Here is a 20,010-nt window from a genome sequence, read left to right as displayed (position 1 = left end):
TTATCTTGGAAATAGTAGAAAGAGTTTCTTTGCTACAATTTTATTTTTTAAAATATTTTATTTTTTTATTTGAGAGAGAGAGAGCACACACACATGAGCAGTGGAGAGGGGTAGAGGGATAGGGGGAAGCAGACTCCCCGCCAAGCAGGGAGCTCAATCCCAGGACCCCAAGATCATGACCTGAGCCAAAGGCAGACATTTAATGGACTGAACCACCCAGTTGCCCTTCATAAATGTCTCCTTTTTAACCCTCTTACATAAATGAATCCTGCTTTATAACTAATATAACTATAACTTTATAACTAAGCTTAAAACCCAAATATTTAAAAATCATCTTTTTTTTTTTTAAAGATTTTATTTATTTATTTGACAGACAGAGATGACAAGTAGGCAGAGAGGCAGGCAGAGAGGAGGAAGCAGGCTCCCTGCTGAGCAGAGAGCCCGATGTGGGACTCGATCCCAGAACACTGGGATCATGACCTGAGCTGAAGGCAGAGGCTTTAACCCACTGAGCCACCCAGGTGCCCCTAAAAATCATCTTAACCCATATTTTGATAACAGATTTTGACTAAACACAATCATGAAAATGAGGTTATGGTTCTGTAGTATTTCAAAACATGCAAAGCCTTTCCAAATGCACAATTTAGTAGTTAGAATTGAGGAGTTAGAATAACTCAGTAGTCAGAGCAACTTCAGGGCAAGACAGGTTCGAGGAAGAGGATAATTTTCCCAGTGTAACGTGGTTAGGATCAGGATCCGTGGACGTCCCGTAGACTGGAATTCCCATCCTGACCCGGTGCGACCCTAACCAAGCACTGAATCTCCCTAAACTTTAATTTCAGTCTGTAAAGTGAAGGTCCCTCACAGAGAACCAAGGGGAAAGTAACAAGCTAATGTAAGTAAAGTTCTTCACCCAAGCCCGATACATGAGAACCGTTCAGTCTGTTAGGATTCATTGCCGCTGCTGCGTACAGTTGTGCAGGAGAGCAGGTCGGAGCTAAAATCCTGACTCTTCTCCTCCCGAGCCATCTGCTCCAACAGTGGCTGCAGGACAAAGTCTCTTAACCTAATGTTCTCAAGTCATTTACCAGCAGGGCGGTGTCTGCCCCTGTGGCTCCCTCTTCCAGGTCATATAAGGCTAGCCGAGGCCCTGGTCCTGGTTCTTACCTCCCCATCACCACCACCCAGTCAGGAAATCTAAAAAGATCTAGATCTAGACTTCTAAAATGCAGACTTCTGCCTCCAAATTTAGCTGTTTCTCTGTAATACTCCTTCGCCTTTCTGTGTTCTCAAATGAAGGATGTCTCTGAAAGTGTTCTGTGTGGAGTAAAAATGTTACATAAATGTTAGCTGCTATTTAAAATTTCCGTGACTCATCAAGGTACCATCTTAGTTCTTCTGTGACTCAAAAGGAGATGAGATGCATTCAGGAAAAAACTGTCATTGCAAAATACAGTGGAATTAAGATTAATTGCTGCCACTGGTGAGCCCAGAGACAAAAGCGTATTGATGTTTACGCTAATGAAGCAGGTGTGTTAGCAAAGCTCCTACTGAAGTAAGAGGCTAGAATGACAGAAGACAGGTGGTCTGGGTATGACGAACCTGCTGTTACCGCTAGGATATCACGTGGCAGGAACAACTTTCCTCTTTGGCAGCAGACATAGGTCTTGTTCAAGCACTTGTCATGTCTCTGCTGAGAAAAAGATAGTGCAACATGCAAAATATTCATTCTGCTCCCCCAAAAACATCATCTTTAAAGTGCACCAAGTTGAATCCACTTCGTAATAAGTTTGTTTAAAATCTTCAGTTAATTGAGCTCATGGAGTTCCATTGAACGTGTTTAAAATTGTGCCTCCAGTGCTAGATCCCAAGGGGTGTTTTGTAGTTTGTGATTTTGCTGGAACTGGGAGTATTGATTAGCAGAAGAATCCCTCATCTTTGGAGGTCTCAGAATTGCAGAGCTCGAGAAGTGCCCCCGTCCTGCGCCGTCACTGTGGTCACCACTAGCTGTGTGTGGCTCAGAGCACGCGGAACTATACACAGAGATGTGCTGTGAGTGGAAAACACAGCAGGTAGGCAAAGTATATCCCACCCCACAAATCTATATCTGGTTAGTAATTTTTACATTAGTTACATGTTGAAGTGGCAATATTTTAGATATTATGGGCTAAATAAAAAATAGTATTAAAATTAATTTTAATCTGTTCCTTTTTATTTTTCCAGTGTGGCTATAAGGATATTTAAAATTATAGGGGCACCTGGGTGGCTCAGTGGGTTAAGCCTCTGCCCTCGGCTCAGGTCATGATCCCAGAGTCCTGGGATCGAGTCCCGCATCGGGCTCTCTGCTCAGGGGGAGCCTGCTTCCTTCTCTCTCTCTCTGCCTGCCTCTCTGCCTTCTTGTGATCTCTGTCTGTCAAATAAATAAAGAAAAATCTTTTTTAAAAAAAGGATATTTAAAATTACAAATGTGGCTTGCATTATATATTTTTTTTAGATAATGCTCCTCTGGACAGTGTGTAGACTCATGTATCCACATTTATTAGGTTTTAAAATCAAGATCATTGCTACCTAAGCATCACAAGAAAGCTTTGAGGATATAAGGATTATGATGTTATTTTAAAACCCCAACCACTGTATTGGAATCAAGTATGGGTGAAGGTCCCCAAACAATGTTACAAATGCCAGGAAAATGTTTCCTTGCTGTTGTCATCGCTCCACTTTCCCATGAGACTGAGTGAAAGTTTAAATAATTAATAATAATAATTATTAATAATTATTATTAATTATTAATTATAATAATTAAATAATTGTGTTATTTCTTTTTGTAAATTGGAGCAGGAAAGAGAAATTGATAGCTATAATGTTATATTACTAGAAAACAAATTTCCCATAATTTATTATCTAACTGTAGCAACAGTAACTACAGAAAATACATACTTCTCAGTTAAAAATTGCAATTTTGGTTCATCTCGGTTGAACTTGTTTTTAATTTATCAGCCAGGAGACAAAGAGTAATCTTAAAGCCTCAAGTCCCGATTTTAGCAATAGCTGAGCCACGAGAAGTGAAATGCCTGGCTTAATGTTGTACACAGCACCATCTGTTGGACAGATCTGTTAACAAACTTGAAAAATTCTGAAGGAAAAAGTAAAATTGAACTTAACCAAATCAAAATTGTGTTACGGGCGGGGGGAGCAGTGCATACAAAATAGTGTCTGGTAAACCATAACAAAATACTGACTGACTTTCTATCGGTGGCCATGAAATTTAGTTTAAATCAGTTGCATGACCACTATAACGTTGCAGAAGGAAAGGAACCTGTGCTGGAACAGTTTCCCACACCGACTGGCCAACAAATGAGAATGGGACCAAAGCAAATGAGCATTAATAATGGATAATAATTTATGGATGCCTGTGTATGTGAATTTGCCGGCATTTACATGTCTTTATGAAACATTTGTGCGTCAAAACAATGACGTCAAACCCCTGACCCACATGTCAGACAGAAGGGGGCTCTTAGCCTTCTGAGGACAGGAAAGCAAGTCTGAGAGATTGAGTGTAAGCCTTACTAATTCAGTGTAGATGTGGCTGGAGGCCAGTATGGCAGACACAGCAAGTCTAGGCCCCGTGGAGTTCAGTGTGTTTCTGTATCTGCTGGACACAGCCTTACTGATTTATGGTGTTCAGCTTTCAAACATTATATATGATCCCGGTTTTGAATGCAGGATTATATGGTTTGTCTTCCTGGATGTACTAGTAGTGGTTTAAACAAAAGGTAGAAGAAAGTGACATAAGGGAGCTAATCGCCTGAAAGCCATGCTTTTTTATTTACCTAAGTGGAAAAGTAAGCAATATGGAAAAACATTTTCCTGGAAAATACACATAGAGAAGCAGATGCAGAGAATGTTAGGTTTCTGCAATCCTGGAGGAAAACCCTGGAGTGATTATTCTGACATGACCAGACACCCGCTCCCTGACTTCTCTCCCAGAAAGCCTTCCCTAAACCCCAGAGTAAGTGAGATCCACCTGGTAAATATGGCCACGACACCTGGCTGGTCATCTTCTGTAACAAGCAACTTTGAATTTTGCTGTCTTCCTTGATATGCTGTGAAGTCCCTGTGGAGAGGGACTGGCCCTGACTTGTTGACAGCCATATGCCCAGTGCCCAGACAGCTCTTAGCACAGGACTGTCATCTCACCATGCTGAATGAATGGAAATATGAATGCTTTGTATCCAGGCATCTGTCCCCACTTTCAACAATACATTTTCTTAATAATTCAGTGACCCATACCCAAGAAAGAATGCAACTTTCTAAAGGAAGGGATACAGCCAAATGAGGAGAGGAGGTCTGGGTGGCAGGGAAAGGGCAAATAAGGATTAGAAATTCACTTAAAAATACTTTTAAGGAAAAAAAAACTTTTAATAGGATTGTCAGAAATTATATAGATTGCTAAAACTGGAGGGGAAAACACGTAGATACATCATTGTTTCAAGACATGCTTCATCATTAACAGTCAATACATTGTACAAATCTGAGTAATGAAGATGTTGCATCTTCTTGCATAGTTAAAGATGTAAAATAATGCTGATCCAGGCAGACATAAAGCAGATGCCAGAACCGAATAGAATATAAGTTAAGTTACTAAGATTGTAGTGGCGCCTGGGTGGCTCAGTCAGTTGAGCATCTGGCTCTTGGTTTCAGCTCAGGTCATGCGTGATTTCAGGGTCCTGGGATTGAGCCCCGTATGTGCAGCGCTAGGGGTTTTCTTTCTCCTTCTTCTGGTCCTTCCCTGGCTCTCTCTCTCTCTAATAAATACATTAAATCTTTTTTAAAAATTACTCAAATTATAGATGTGCATGAGACCTCTCTGTACTCTTTGCAACTTTCCATGACTCTATAATTCCTTCAAAATAAAAGTTGATCAAAATTGAAAAGATTTCTATTATGTTTACATTAAGGAAGAAGGGTCAGTTGTACCACTTGGTTTTGGGCTTTTTTTCCTGTAACATCTTGGACAGGCTTGTTACAAAATTTGCATATTCAGGTGAAGATGAGCTTGAATTCCATGGAGGTGAATGTCCGCAATTTCCTGAAATATTTGAGTGACAATATTATAAATGCTCTGCTCTTCCACATATTCGATAGCCAGTGATGAATGATACAGACTTGTCTTTTATTTCCTTCATTTCCCCCAATTAATCTATAAATTCTCATACTTAATTTTCTGTAATTGGTGAAACTTTCTTTTGAAAAATGGAATGAAATTAAAATGATATCAATCAAGATTTATATGCTATAGAAATAGAGTTACGGTAACATGTTTTTTAATTTTAATATATTTATATACTGTAGAAATACAGAGATAAGGTAATATGGGGGTTTGTTTTGTTTTAATCCAACCTTAGATCTGCCACAGAGTGGTTTTCTGTACTTCTCTACTCCAAAACTGTGTGACCTTGAAAAGAATATTTAACCTAAATTATTACATGAACTGGATTGTGCTAGTGGTTTTCTATGATTTATCTACCCCAGAGGAAACTTTTCTTGTCCTCAGTTTAGACACAAGGAACATAAGCTTCAAAGGTCAGGAACTTGTTCAAAGTCCAAGCTCACTGGTCGAGGGTTGGATCTGAACCCAAGGCACCTATCTCCACTGACTTCCACAGACCTAGACTGACTAGCTTGCCCTTTTGAATTCTAACATTCTAGGACTCCATTTCCCCCCACTCCCTGTATCAAATACTCTTTAGAGGAGCAAGCTGTACAGAATATTCACCTAACTAGAAACTGAACTGTAGGGCACCTGGGTGGCTCAATGGGTGAGAAAGCCTCTGCCTCCTCCTCCCAGAGTCATGGGATCGAGCCCTACATCAGGCTCTCTGCTGAGCGGAGAGCCTGCTTCCCTTCCCCTCTCTCTGCCCACCTCTCTGCCTGTTTGTGATCTCTGTCTGTCAAATAAATAAATCTTAAAAAAAAAAAAAAGAAAGAAAGAAAGAAATTGAACTGTAGGTATAGAAATCATTCTTTGTGAAGACTTGAGGTTGTATTCCTTCTTTAGGCTATTCACACTCAAACCTGACCTTCACACTCACAAACAGCCTTCAGAAAACAAATTTGACCTAAGAAAAAGAACCATGGTCCCATTCGAGCAAGTTATTCAGACATTTAATCACGTGCAGGTAAGGTGAGGCAAAGCTGATCAAGGATGATCATTTGAAAGATTAACTCATTTCATGGGGACATGATTTCTGTCCTTTTATTTATGCTTCATTGTATTATGATCTCCATAACCATTTATATTTGCAAAGCTTTTTTTTATTCTTATTGCTCTGTTGAAAAATCTCAGTTATAGAGAGAGCTGCCCCACCTTTTGCCTATAAAGAAACCAAATGAGTTACAAGGTGCTTAAGAAATGTATCATTAATCAGTGAGTTAAGGAAACTATAGGACATTAGCTTCCATTTCTTGCACAGCAGAAAATGCCACTATAATCAGGGCTTTCTGCTCATAGAGTGGGCCATGTCACCTTCTGGACCAGCCACTTATCAACCACCACCCCTGTGCTAGCTGGTCTGCAAAGACACTGTGTTAAATAGTAGGCGGAGTTCATGTCTATATGACTTCACCCCTTCTCCCCCACCCTCCTGGACCTAACTTCTAAGCTCTAAAGCAGACAGGTCACTTTGGGCAAGTCACTTCCTTTCTTGGAACTTTAGACATCCTCTTTACCAACTGCTATGTGGGCGAAATAGTAACTCACCTGCCACAAAGTTAGACATTCAGTAAGTGGAAATTTTTAACGTTCTGCCTGACCAAAACTACCTGTTTCAAATATACCTCTTTCTTTTCTCTTTAATCTTATTTTCTTGTGAAAACAGTAGCAGATTAAACAGAAGGGGTATTCAGGGTCCTTTTGTAGTCTACGGCATTATCAATTACCCCAGGTAAGAAGCTCTCTATTTCTATGTCATTTTCTCCTTTAATTGTATAGCTACCAAAGGGTATAGAAAATTTTTTTTAAGAAGCAAAGCCATTTAAAACTAATGGATATTATTGCCCCATAAGCTTTTCTTCTCATAGTGAACCATCCTTTAGATGTTTTTCATAGGATCCTCTTGTCATGTTTTTAATAATTTGGGTTCTGAGTTTTTAAGGACAGATACTGGTGAGAGTCTACTAAGACTTCACCTCCCACAGGTATCAAGTCAGAAAGTCTCCTGAACTGAGTGTGAAAAGTAACTTTCCAGGTGCCCTCCTCCCCCACCCTGGCCTACCAAGTCAGAACCTCCACAAGAGAAGGCTGGGAATCTGTGCCTTTAATAGATATCGCTGGTGCTGCTCATAATCTAGCCAGTTTGAGGCACACACAAGCTGGGTTCCCTTCGGGGATGAATGGAACACAGGTATCACATTTGTAGAATTTTGGGGGGGGTTTATCTGTGTCAAGAGTGGAAGCAAAGCAAAGATCCTTGGTAATACATCCCTGCTCTCTGACCTAAGTAGTAAACCATTTTAAAATCTGAATACCAATAAATTCAGTCCTGGAAAGAATATTGGCATTGTTCATTTTTACATTATCAGACTTTATCACTGTTTGCCTGGAAGTCTGACTTTCCTGACATACCTTTGTAGTTTGCAACATAGAACTTTCAGATGAGTTTTATATTCCTCTAAGTTTTTGACACCCTTTGAGTAAACATCCATTAAGTCAAAAGTAATTTCTCTTATAAATACATGGATGTAATAAAATTTACTGTGAATTAAAAAGTAGGAAGACAAGAGTCACATCCTACATACAATTAAAAAAAAAAACACAAAACTGTTAAAGAAGGAAACAGTAACCGGTCTCTACTACTACATATATTTTAAAGCAAGATTTAAAGAATTATGTGGTTCTTTGGTTCAAAAACTATGAGTCTTATTGATTCCCACTGAGGTCTTTGTTCAGTGGATACTAGTTGAATACCTACAGTGTACCAGGCCTCAATCAGACATCAGTTAATTTAGTGTAATTTAACTGGTCACTTCACATTTTCTGAAAAGAAAATCTGATTTTAATATACATTAATAGTTTATCAAAATTATAAATAGAATAAAAATCCTCGTGATAAGGTGCTCATGATGGGGGATGTGGCCGGGGGTCAGGGTTTCCCAGTAGCTGAGCGTAGAGAGCTTTCATCCCTCCCGCTGACTCCCCTAGTCAGCTGGGTTGTTAGTTACCTGAAACACACAGCTAAGATCATTTCATGACTCTGTTTCAGTTTCCTATTTTTAAAGTGAGAAATAGAGAAAATATTGCTTGAGTTGAATCTATAAAGTGTTAATACTCTGCTATATCATTTATTATATTTATGTACATCATACTATTAAATACTAGTATTAGTATTCTTACCCATGTAGTAGTACACAAGTATACAGTCATTATAATTTTCCCCTTCTTTCCCCTTCCCCGAAATTTTGTATGAATTGTATGAATTTATACAGAGACGTGTGAAGATGGGATTAGTTGATTGTGATCACATTTTTTTTTTTTTTGCAACTTTTCCATTTAATATGGACTGGAGATTTACATATTAAAATGTACGCTTCTACCCCATTCTTTTTTACTGCACAGTATTCCATAGTATGAATATATCATAATTTAGTTAACCTTTGTCCTGTGCGATGACCAGTGAGATCTTGTGATAGGTTTTCAGGCCGTAAGAATTCCATGGTAATCTTACTGCCTGGTTTTCCCTTCGTGCTCTTGACTCTCACCGTTTCCCAGCTGTCTCCATCATTGTCTTATTTACGCAGCTTTCTCCATGCATAATAGCCCAGGCTTCCACTCTAGTTGTTAGAGATGATGCTTCTTATAAACCAATACTTAAATACTTTTTGTAGTTTTTACATTTGTATTGACTTTTATTCTCAGAAAAAAAGTTAAAAATAGGGGCGCCTGGGTGGCTCAGTGGGTTAAGCTTCTGCCTTCGGCTCAGGTCATGATCCCAGGGTCCTGGAATCGAGCCCCGCATCGGGCTCTCTGCTCTGCAGGGAGCCTGCTTCCTCCTCTCTCTCTCTGCCTGCCTCTCTGCCTACTTGTGATCTCTGTCAGATAAATAAAGAAAAAATCTTTAAAAAAAAAAAAGTTAAAAAGTACACACAGAAAGAGAATGTAACCTGATTGAGGGGAGGTATCTTTTCTCCATTTTATCAGGCAGAGGCCTGGGATTCTGAGTAATTCAAGAAGGCGATGTGTGTATCCTCCTGTTTAAAGAATGGTGCTTGGGGATTCCAGTGTCCGAAATTCACGCAGTAGTTGTTTCTTTGGACTGAGGCTTATCTTTAAAATACCTGTTGGGGTGCCTGGGTGGCTCAGTGGGTTAAAGCTTCTGCCTTCGGCTCAGGTCATGATCTCAGGGTCCTGGGAGCGAGCCCTGCATCGGGCTCTCTGCTTGGCAGGGAGTCTGCTTCCTCCTCTCTCTGCCTGCCTCTCTGCCTACTTGTGATCTCTGTCTGTCAAATAAATAAATAAAATCTTTAAAAAAAATAAATAAAAATAAAGTAAAATAAAATACCTTTTAATAAAATACCTATTAAAAGGGGCTCCTGGGTGGGTCAGTTGAGCGTCGGACTCTTGGTTTTGGCTCAGGTCATTATCTCATGGGTTGTGGGATCGAGCCCCATGTGGAGCCCCGAGTCTCCTTGAGATTCTATCCCTCTGCATCTGCCCCTCCTCCTGCTCACGTGCTTACTCTCTCTTAAATAAATAAATAAATAAATCTTTTTAAAAAAAAACTGTTAAAAGACATCATTGAAGATCAATAATTATGCAAATTTTAATGGTGACAGAGAAATTGCTAGAAGGTTTAAAAGAGTGGGTACAACACAGAGTGGCCCAGAACCACTGGCAAATCCTAAAAGATGTTAGACGTCAAGTGGGGAGTTAGAACCCCAAGCTTCTCCATTTTCCACTCTTCTGTTGCATCTGAGATGGACATGCTCGCTTTCTATTTGCAGTGGTTTTAATGCTTTATCAAGGGCAACAGAGCAGAAGCATGGCCTGGGTGCCCCCATGACACAAAGGGGCCACTCTTCCCAGTCCTTAGCTATTAGAGTTTCCAGGGGTGATATGGCTGTCTCCCCCTTAACTCTGCACAATTGTACATGCGGCCCTCTCTCTTTCTCTCTCTCTCTCTCTCTCTCTCTCTCACACACACACACACACACACGCAGCTAAGAAGAATGTATTGCTCCAAGTTCCTCAGAAGGTGCCTCGCTGCCCATGATGGGTGCAGACTGATGTTGAGGAAATGTCATATTCACAGGATACGCGGCTTGTTACACACAGAGTCAGGAAATTTGTCTTGTTTGAAGGATGTAATTTCACAGCACAGTCTTCCTAAACTGCTTGCACTCTGTGGAGTCCGAAACTATTTCTAAAGGAGAAGGTAATCATAAGTTTGAGGCTGAGGTAAAAAATAAAAATGTCTGCTTAGCTGAGGCTGATGGCTTACACAGCAACTGAAACAAATGATCAGAACTCTCTCAGTTCTGGTAGTGAATTATGCAGCATGAATTATGAACTCTGGGAACTCAGACTTTTTAAAATAAGCCAAACCATGGGGAGGGAAATACATCAGTTCTGTATGGACAACTTTGATTTTGTCAATTGCTGAATAGGTGAAAACTTCTGCAGAATATTTTCCTGAGCAAATCTTTGTTTCCTTCTTGTCTTTCTATAGTAACCTTTTTTAAAAATTATTTGCCTTTGTTTTATTTTCTTTCACTAAGAACGCATTATTTAGTTTTGAACAGGGCAGAGGAGAAGCAGATGGTCACGAAACAAAATGGGCCAAATTCTAGTTTCATTCTGATATGGGTGGAACCCTGTTTCTCCCATTTGCCAATTAATTTGGTGTTCCCACCTCAGAGTTTGATGGTTAATCTATAAAATGAGAAAATATCCCTGATCCATCTATCTAACCATCCATCTTACCTTTTTATAAATTGCTAGTTCGGAATAAGCCATGATCTCAGTCCTATGATGAAGGAGTCAAACATGTTCATAGTTAAAAAACGGTAGGACGGATACTGTATGTTTCAGAGGTTTGAGGAGAGGGCTGTTAGGAGTAACAACAAAAACAAAACCAACATCCCTCTCTGAAATTTGGGAATTTTCCCTTAATTTTGTAGCAGACCCACCCCAACTATGTAAACCCACTGTCTTCTTACGTCCTCACCTCCCTGTGCCCATCCCTCTCAAGTGGCCCATTGCTAATGTCTCTAATGCAAATATTTCTTGTAAGAATAGACAAATGTGCAGATGACATTTTTCCCTGAAAAGGATCAGCCTCTGTGTTTTGCTCTGCATCTTCTTCTTTCCTCACTTTATATGCTTTATACCAATGAGTCACTACCAGCCTGGCTCCCTCCTCCCCTCGCATTTTTCACCTATTATTACCTCTTCAGAGACAGGTTTCCCGGTCATCATGTTAAAATAACTTCTCCCTCCCTCACCCCCATGATGTCTCCATATAACTGTCTTATCATGATACTTCCAGTTCTGCCTTAAAAATTTATTTTTCCAAAAATACCCTTGGCTAGTCTCAGATATTTATGTCGTATCTTGTTTAATTCAGTACTTCCATGCAAATTATCAAGTTTGAGCTTTTTAATTTATATTTTTCTGACCAGTTTTCAGCTTTTGTGAATCGCCCATTTACAGTATTTTGCCATTTTCTGTTGGCTCATCTGTCATCTCTGATAACTCAGGAGCCGCCATGGGGATTGAGCCTTTCGATCCATTATGTGTTGAATGTGGCTGTTATCTTTTCTCATTTCCCTTTTGTCTTTTAAGCTATTTTTACCATGGAAAACTTTACGTATTTATAGTCAAAACGACCTTTTAGGCTTCTGGGTTTCCAGTTTTGAATACAAAAATTTCTGCTAACCATGGCTGAAACATTCTCTTGATTGTTTTATGGTAACACTTTAATTTTTTTAAGTAGTTAAGTCTTTTATCCAATGGGAATTTATATTTATATATACTAAGATATCGTGATTTAGCTCTGTTCTGCAAATAGATTTTCATTTGTGTCAGTGCCATCTTAAATAAGACCTCTTTCCCCCACTGATTTGAAGTTTAAATATATAACTTTGATTTAAATATATTCATTTTAAATACATAATATATAATATATAGAAGTAGATATATATGGACTTACATATACACCATGATTTAAATATATTCATTTTAAATACATAATATATAATATATAGAAGTAGATATATATGGACTTACATATACACCATGTATGTGTGTGTATATATATAAATTTAAATCTATTTCTTGCTCTGTTCTTATCCCTCTGACCTGTTTGTCTAATTTTATATATATATATTTCTTAAATTTTTATATGTCTGTCCATATAACTTTTATTATGATACTTCTAGATAAGTTTTTAAATCTTACAAGATAAACTGTCCCTCACAAAGCTATTTTTCCCAAATACTCTTGGCTAGTCTCAAATGGCTATTATTTCATATGATTTTAAAAAACATTTATTTCAGTTAAACTGACCAGCATTATAATAAAATCTGGCTTTTGGAAGAGAACCCATCGGGCTGCACTGTAGGGGATGAGTTGGAGTCAGGAGAGGCGAGTGGCAGGGAGATGGTTAGGAGGTGACTCAGTGATGCAGGCAAGGCAAAGAGGGCTCAGACAGAGACTGGCAAGAGAACAAGCCATTGCCACATGGAATCAGCTCGACGTGCACCTCTCGATGTGAAGTATCCAGGAAAGTGAGTCGAACTATTAGACAGGAGGACTAGACAAACTAAGTCCGTTACCAGAGTTAGGACAAAGGGGAAGAAGTAAGTTTGGCAGTGGACAGAAGGAATGACGTGTCCATTTGTGGACAGGTTGAGTTTGATGCATGAGGGTTATTGGTGGGTGGACAGAGATTGGAGATGATGATATTAATCATTTGGGCAGTATCTTAAAGAGGATTTCAAATAAAGTTTTAGAGCCTTTTAGACATCCTTAAGTTCTTACTTTCTTGTGAGGCCTGCTTTTTTCTCACTCCTGCTTTGGCCGTTTGAGGGTATATTATTGTAAGTCATCACAGAAGGAGGTCTCTCTTCTTTAAGAGTAGAGAGTTCTGTTCATAGGAGGTAACATTTCAGTTTTTGAAGACATTCGTTCCTCTTCAGTAGAAGCACTTTTCTACAATACTCTATATGAATAGCTTTTATAGTATCTTTACAAATCTTTAAATTATTATTATTTTTTTTTTTTTAGATTTTATTTATTTATTTGTCAGAGAGGGAGAGAGAGCGAGCACAGGCAGACAGAGTGGCAGACAGAGTCAGAGGGAGAAGCAGGCTCCCTGCGGAGCAAGGAGCCCGATGTGGGACTCGATCCCAGGACGCTGGGATCATGACCTGAGCCAAAGGCAGCTGCTTAACCAACTGAGCCACCCAGGCGTCCCTTTAAATTATTTTTAAAGTCACTGTAGCTTTCTCTCCATCCTTGAAACTCCGCTGAGACTACTGGATATGTCGTTTTTAGCTATCAACATTACACATCAGTTTATCTTAAGGTATCTTAGGATAGGCTTACTCTCATGGCTTTTTCATTCATTTGTCTTTTCAGAACTTGACAGCCCAGAAGAGCTAGGGAAGAAACGGATCTGCAGGATTATCACAAAGGACTTCCCCCAGTATTTTGCCGTGGTTTCGAGGATTAAGCAGGAAAGCAACCAGATTGGTCCCGAAGGCGGAATACTGAGCAGTACCACTGTGCCCCTTGTCCAGGCTTCTTTCCCAGAGGGGGCTTTAACCAAACGGATTCGAGTGGGCCTCCAGGTAACATGTGCGACATGTTGTGTAAGAGCGTGTGAGCGTTTGCTCCACTCAGAAAACAGTTGTTGTAACTCATCCTGATGGTATTGCTAATCAAAGCCCTGGGCCATTTGGGGATTCATTAACCTATTTCGAAATGAAAAGCGCTAAGTATAAAGTAAGCTTGGTGGCTTATTCAATAAAGGTACGTATTTTAGGGTTTTTCTTTTAAAAGCATCACTTGGGTCTGATGAAAGATTGTTCTGTTAACCATACGTTATTGGTATTTGGAGTGACAGGAGCTCCAAAGAGCAAATATACCATTAAAGAAACAAACCACATTTGACTTGGTTTATAAGAAAGACGCTGTTTTATAAAAATCAGTAATAAGGATACTTGCAAGCTTTCAGATTTTGATGGAAGTACATCATAAATACTGGGTTTTATCCAAACCCAGTTGGAACTTGTTTGGGTTTGGAAAGCTAACTAAACATCCTGGCAAGAGTCGTCTTTCTTACGTTTATTTGTTTCAGTTAAACCTACTGAAAAAATAAAATAATAAGGAAAGTAATTTAATTTGTGTCAATTAATATAGTAATTAATAGTTTGACTGAGGTTCTTCTTGTGAGGTTTTTTAGAGTGAAGTACTGTAAGCGCTGGGAAGGTATTCAGTTCCCACTCGGAGCTAAGGAGATGGCCTTATAGTTCAGGGCCGGGAAGTTCCCTTCAGCTGTCTCCCAAATTGAGTATCTTGCCAAATAGCAAAGAAGCCAAAAAGGAAGACATTAGGTTTGGTAATCTCGAACTGAAATCTTAAATGCGCTTTTGTTACTTACCTCTGAAGTCACCTCAGTTCTTACCTGGGCACAAATCTCCTCTGTGATGTTTTTACTGGATATCCCGCATAGGTTTAAGATACACTAGACTCAGTATTTGCTGATCTTTATTTGGATCAGCTCAAAAGACTTCTCCGTTGTGAGACTTCACTGCCTCTCTGTCACACAAGCTCGTGTCGTCCATATTCTGTTGGGGAAACACACTGACCGGTTTCTGCTACAGCATGAGGTTGTTTGGGTTCTTTTTTTACGCCCTCCTGAAGTAGTGAGAAAGGATGAAGAAGAAAGACTTTTTTTTTTTTTTACGGGAGAATCTGTTTTTATTTTTTTTCTCCTCACTTAAAAAGTCAATTTCCCAATGAGAGAAAATGTTAACTTCCACCTAAGGTCCTTTCTCTGTCTTTAGGCCCAGCCTGTTCCTGATGAAATTGTGAAAAAGATCCTTGGCAACAAAGCAACATTTAGCCCAATCGTCACTGTGGAACCAAGAAGAAGGAAATTCCATAAACCTATCACAATGACCATTCCGGTGCCCCCGCCCTCGGGTGAAGGCGTAGCCAATGGGTACAAGGGGGACACCACACCGAACCTGCGTCTGCTCTGTAGCATCACAGGTGGGGTCCCCTTGTCCCGTTACCTGCTGCTGAGGCTAGCAACTTGCAGTGATTCTGTATGGAGACGTAAAGCCTTTGAAGCCTCCGTGCCAACTTCATGAGACTAGGAAAAAGAATAAATAAATAAAGCGTTTGACTTGTCCATCCCCTCATCTGCGATATCCCTGTACCTTCCTTTAAGATGCTGAGATCATGACTCAGTAGTAGTCGTAATAATAGTGCTCTTTTGAGGTTATTGAAATAATGCAGCATCTACTAGATCATCTGGGTCATTTCTCAGGGACCTAGGGAGAGGTGGTGGACCTTGTAACACCCTTTAGACTAAAGGAAGCTGGACAGACTTTGGAGAAGACAAGCCCCACAGAGCACCAGGCACAGGGCAGAGCAGAGGACGTGATTCTCACCACTCAGTTCCCGAGTTTAACCAATAGACCAAATCTGCAGGGACAGGAGAACACATTTTGTGATGAGCACCTGAAATAGAGCTTAGTTCATTTAGTTAACTTAATACGATTTTTAACAGAAAGTCCTAAATTAAGATTGTTTTTCTTTGTTTTGTTTTTATGAGTAGTTTTAGTGGCTGATTCCTCTTTTTACCTTGGAAAATTAAATGATTTGGGCAGTACAAAATCTACTGCTGCTTAGCTTTCTTGATAGTTCTTGTCTTTTTGAAAAAATTAAAAAAAAAAAAGAAAGAATTACATTGTCTTTCTGAACAACACTTCTTTGCACTTATAAATTGCACTTACAAAATGCACTTGATAGCCTGTGATTGTCCGTTTAGACCATCCGTTAATAGCCAGACAAACTGAAAAGTAATTTTTTAAAACTATAACGTCTTACAAGGAGATCACCATAAGGCAGTAAAAGCACAGAAGGAGAGTAGAGAGGAAGACCAACCTTAGAACCTGCCATTGATTGAACGTGCGGAAGTTTGCAAGTTCACGGCAGTGCCGGAAGAACAGGATGATAATGCAGATTTTATCAGGAGCCCCTCCCATGATGAAGTCAACATATCTGCTCTGTTCTCCCAGGGGGCACCTCACCGGCTCAGTGGGAAGACATCACAGGAACAACTCCCCTGACCTTCATAAAGGATTGTGTCTCTTTTACAACCAATGTTTCAGCCAGGTATGGGAATAAAAGATTCCAAAAAGCACTAAGGAATTCATTTTACTACCTTTTGGAAAGTGAAAGTTTTTGTGCTCAATACTAGTATGCTTTTTTTTCTTTATTTTAATTTCGATGGCAAAATTGGGCCTAACTCAGAAATTTAAAATTGGCTGGCGTAAGTCATCTTACCAGTTCTCACAGGGGGCTATACGGTGCTAGACTTGTTTCTTCTAGTTCTTAGCAGTTTGCAAAAACCCATTTCTGTTGATTGTTATGGAAATCTGGACTCGAGTATTAAAGGAGGACAGCAACTTGCTTTTAACTGTTATGCTTTCAAGGAAAAAAGACCGATAGAATTTCCATTTCATAAAGTTCTTGCTCCGTCCAGTATAAAGTAAGACATTAAACTCTGAAGCAGGAGTGGAAAGGAAGGGTGAGGGAACAGAATCTTAAGGGAAGGAAAAGAGAGAGAGAAAAGAACCCTCAGCTTTTCCTTAGAAAATTATAACAAGTAATAAACATAGGCTTTCTGTAAACAGAGTAAACACCTTTGTTGTTTCTTTAAATGAACAAGTTAATGTTTTGGGGTAGTTCCCTTATATGCCCCAATATTTTAATGGTGAATTTTCTTTAAGATTTGGCTTTTAAATCACCTCATTGTCATCCCCGTTTTGTTTTTGTTTTTCTCAGATTTTGGCTCGCAGATTGCCATCAAGTTTTAGAAACCGTGGGGTTAGCCACACAACTGTACAGAGAATTAATATGTGTTCCATATATGGCCAAGTTCGTTGTTTTTGCCAAAATGAATGACCCTGTAGAATCCTGCCTGCGCTGTTTCTGCATGACGGATGACAAAGTGGACAAAACCTTAGAGCAGCAGGAGAATTTTGAGGAAGTTGCCAGAAGCAAAGATATTGAGGTACCTTGTTTACACAAGTCCATTCCATTACATCCCCCAGATCTGGGGTTTTATTTTGAGGTCATAACAGCACTCACCAGAAATACCAAGCCCATTCTCGATCTCAGGTTTTTATTCTCAAATTATTTGTGTGTCTTTAAGGTTATCTTGGTTACAGTACAGTACTGAGCAATCCACATGATGGTCTACACTTCTCTGTGGTGACTTGAGTTCTCTTATTTTTATGGTCACTGTCTTTTACACATTACTATGATTTTCCTTTTTTAAACCCAGTTTAAGTATCTGAGTAAAAAAACAAACAAAAAACCCTTTCAAAGTCTGTATGAAGAAGTGATGTCAGCACTTTCTCAAAGATGTCTAAAGTTGCTAGAATAGAACTGAATGTGTAATTCTGTCTTGTACATGTGCATGCTTTGGTTTCCAATCACAGTAGTTGAATTGTGAGCCAACAGTTATTTTTGTGGCAAATAACACCATGGAAGTAGTTTCCTAATAAGGAGACAAATGTGACATAGAAATATATCAATCAGTCTTTTAATATTATGTGACTTAAAAATATCAAAATTCTTTCAACTTAATTTAACATTAAATTATGTATTTCTTTTATTCTAAAAGGTTTTGGAAGGAAAACCTATTTATGTTGACTGTTATGGAAATCTGGCCCCACTTACCAAAGGAGGACAGCAACTTGTTTTTAACTTTTATGCTTTCAAAGAAAATAGACTGCCATTTTCCATCAAGGTAAATCATTAACAGAGACTCTGAATTTTGAAAAAGCAAAAAATGCTCTTAGAGAATAAAAACAGAAGAGTCTAGTGATTTATTCAGTTTGTAATATCCCACCAAACTTGAATTCAGAGGAACAAGGTCAGATTTTTGTCCCGAGTATCTTTTTGAGCCAGGAAAGCTTTATAATTAGTAACAAAGAGTCTTTACCTTTTAAGCATCTCAATGATCATTTATGTTCAAGCAGATGTTTGTAAGACCAGACCATCTAGAATAGTAAAATGCATAATATCTGGTTAATGCCCAGTAATCAAATAATGGATGAAATCCAAACTCAGTATTTAAGTTCCATCTTCATTTCTGATGGAGCCCAAGGACATTCTGGAGATACCTTCCCCCTCCTCAGAGAACAGAAGGACATGGGACAACTGTTTACTGTGTTGGTTATTTGCTGTTATTATCGTTGCTAAAACCAAGGCCTTGAGGAAAACAAATTATTGGACAGGAAGCAAATGCATATAGCCCAGACTGTGTAGCAGAATGCCAGGGAAACAAGCAGGCATAGCCGTCCTGGTTCTGATTTCGGAGTTGGGCATTCTACATCCCGCTGAGTTCACACGTGACCACCGCCGTTGATCTGTAATGGTTACCGCCATCTTTTCCCTTTGCCCGCCTCCTGAAGGGCTCTGTCCGATAAACCTGTTTAATTCTTGTACAGACGGGAGTCCTCAGAAGAGTCTCTTTCTATAACTGTCAACCACCTAAATTCTTCTAGGTTAGAGACACCAGCCAAGAGCCCTGTGGTCGTCTATCTTTTCTGAAAGAACCAAAGACAACAAAAGGACTGCCTCAAACAGCTGTCTGCAACTTAAATATCACTCTGCCAGCACATAAAAAGGTATCTTTTAATACCGGTTTATTGTAAGTCTCTTCCCCTGGTCTTGGAGAAGTGGGCCCTCGGTATGCGATTAAGGAATGCTTTGTCACATGATTAAAGTTCTTGAAGCTCGAGTTTAACTAGTCTCTGTGTATAGATTGAGTCTTGTTACTGTGGTGTCAGATTCTTACGGTCTGTACGGTGGAGTCCTCTGTATATCGCTCCTGCTCCTGCCGCTAGCTTGTAGATTCTTGATTTCGAATAACGTCACACATTAATTTGCCGTGGATGTACGGTTCTTGATATTTTGTGTTGGCTTCGTTTGATTTGCTTTGCTTTCTTGATTCAGCTTGCATTTTGTGCTCCCTACTCAGTCCTTTTCATATCCTGATATTCTTTTCCCTGCTGTCCATTATAATATTCCTTGTCTCTGCAATGCATCTTGGAACCAAAAGGAGACAGAGTCAGATCAAGATGATGAGGTAATATGAACACTTCTGCTTTTACTCTCTCAGAGATAGAATAAAAATTAATTCTGTATAAAAGAAGTTGCAGAGGGCTGAAGTGTGGGAACCGTATGCTATTTTTGCAGCTCTTAGCGTAAGTGAGCTGAAGGATATATACACTTTTCGTGAAGAATGGTTTGCTTTTCCGCCACATGGCTATTAGATTAAGATAATCCGGCTAATGATTTAAAAAGAGGAACTAACATTCTTCCAACATTTTTTAAATGTAGTAGCGTGGCATGTATAAATACACATTTGTTCGTACTTTTGCCTAGTATCCACTTTGTGTAACATTTAAATCAAGATCCTGAGAAACAGGAAACTTTAGTGTATAAATCAAGTTCTATACTAGAAAATATGTGTCCCATGGCTACTGATAAATATTTAGTATTCTATTTAAAGATAATTATCCTGGCCATTTTTAAGAGTGTAGTGGTTCCATTTGGTTTTGAATGAATTTTTTCCTTGCAAAGGCATCTCCTGCTATTTCCCCAAGCTATAGGATAAATGGATTTTTAAAACTCCCACCTCCATAGTAATAAATAGAATCCTTATGTCTAACAAAATCATTAACCTTTTTTTAACCTCACCTACA

The 20,010-nt window shown here is 39.2% G+C and overlaps 1 protein-coding gene across 4 annotated transcripts in view; it reads left to right on the top strand.

Moving 5' to 3' along the window:
• Positions 1-20,010, top strand: part of ANK3 (ankyrin 3) — a 667,426-nt gene that overhangs the window by 598,076 nt on the left and 49,340 nt on the right. For 3 of the 4 annotated variants that reach the window (XM_032312011.1, XM_032312012.1, XM_032312013.1), the window contains 6 exons: positions 13,637-13,848; positions 15,067-15,274; positions 16,309-16,405; positions 17,078-17,306; positions 17,922-18,047; positions 18,808-18,930. In XM_032312011.1, the coding sequence (XP_032167902.1) occupies positions 13,637-13,848; positions 15,067-15,274; positions 16,309-16,405; positions 17,078-17,306; positions 17,922-18,047; positions 18,808-18,930 (995 nt within the window). Of the gene's footprint in view, positions 1-13,636; positions 13,849-15,066; positions 15,275-16,308; positions 16,406-17,077; positions 17,307-17,921; positions 18,048-18,807; positions 18,931-19,364; positions 19,392-20,010 lie in introns of all 4 variants that reach the window. The other variant, XM_032312010.1, reaches the window with a different exon arrangement.

The sequence above is a fragment of the Mustela erminea genome, chromosome 14 (genome assembly GCF_009829155.1).
Source record: "Mustela erminea isolate mMusErm1 chromosome 14, mMusErm1.Pri, whole genome shotgun sequence".
Classification (NCBI taxonomy): Eukaryota; Metazoa; Chordata; class Mammalia; order Carnivora; family Mustelidae; genus Mustela; species Mustela erminea.
Note: the sequence above shows the minus strand (reverse complement) of the source record. Positions and strands in the feature narration are given on the sequence as shown.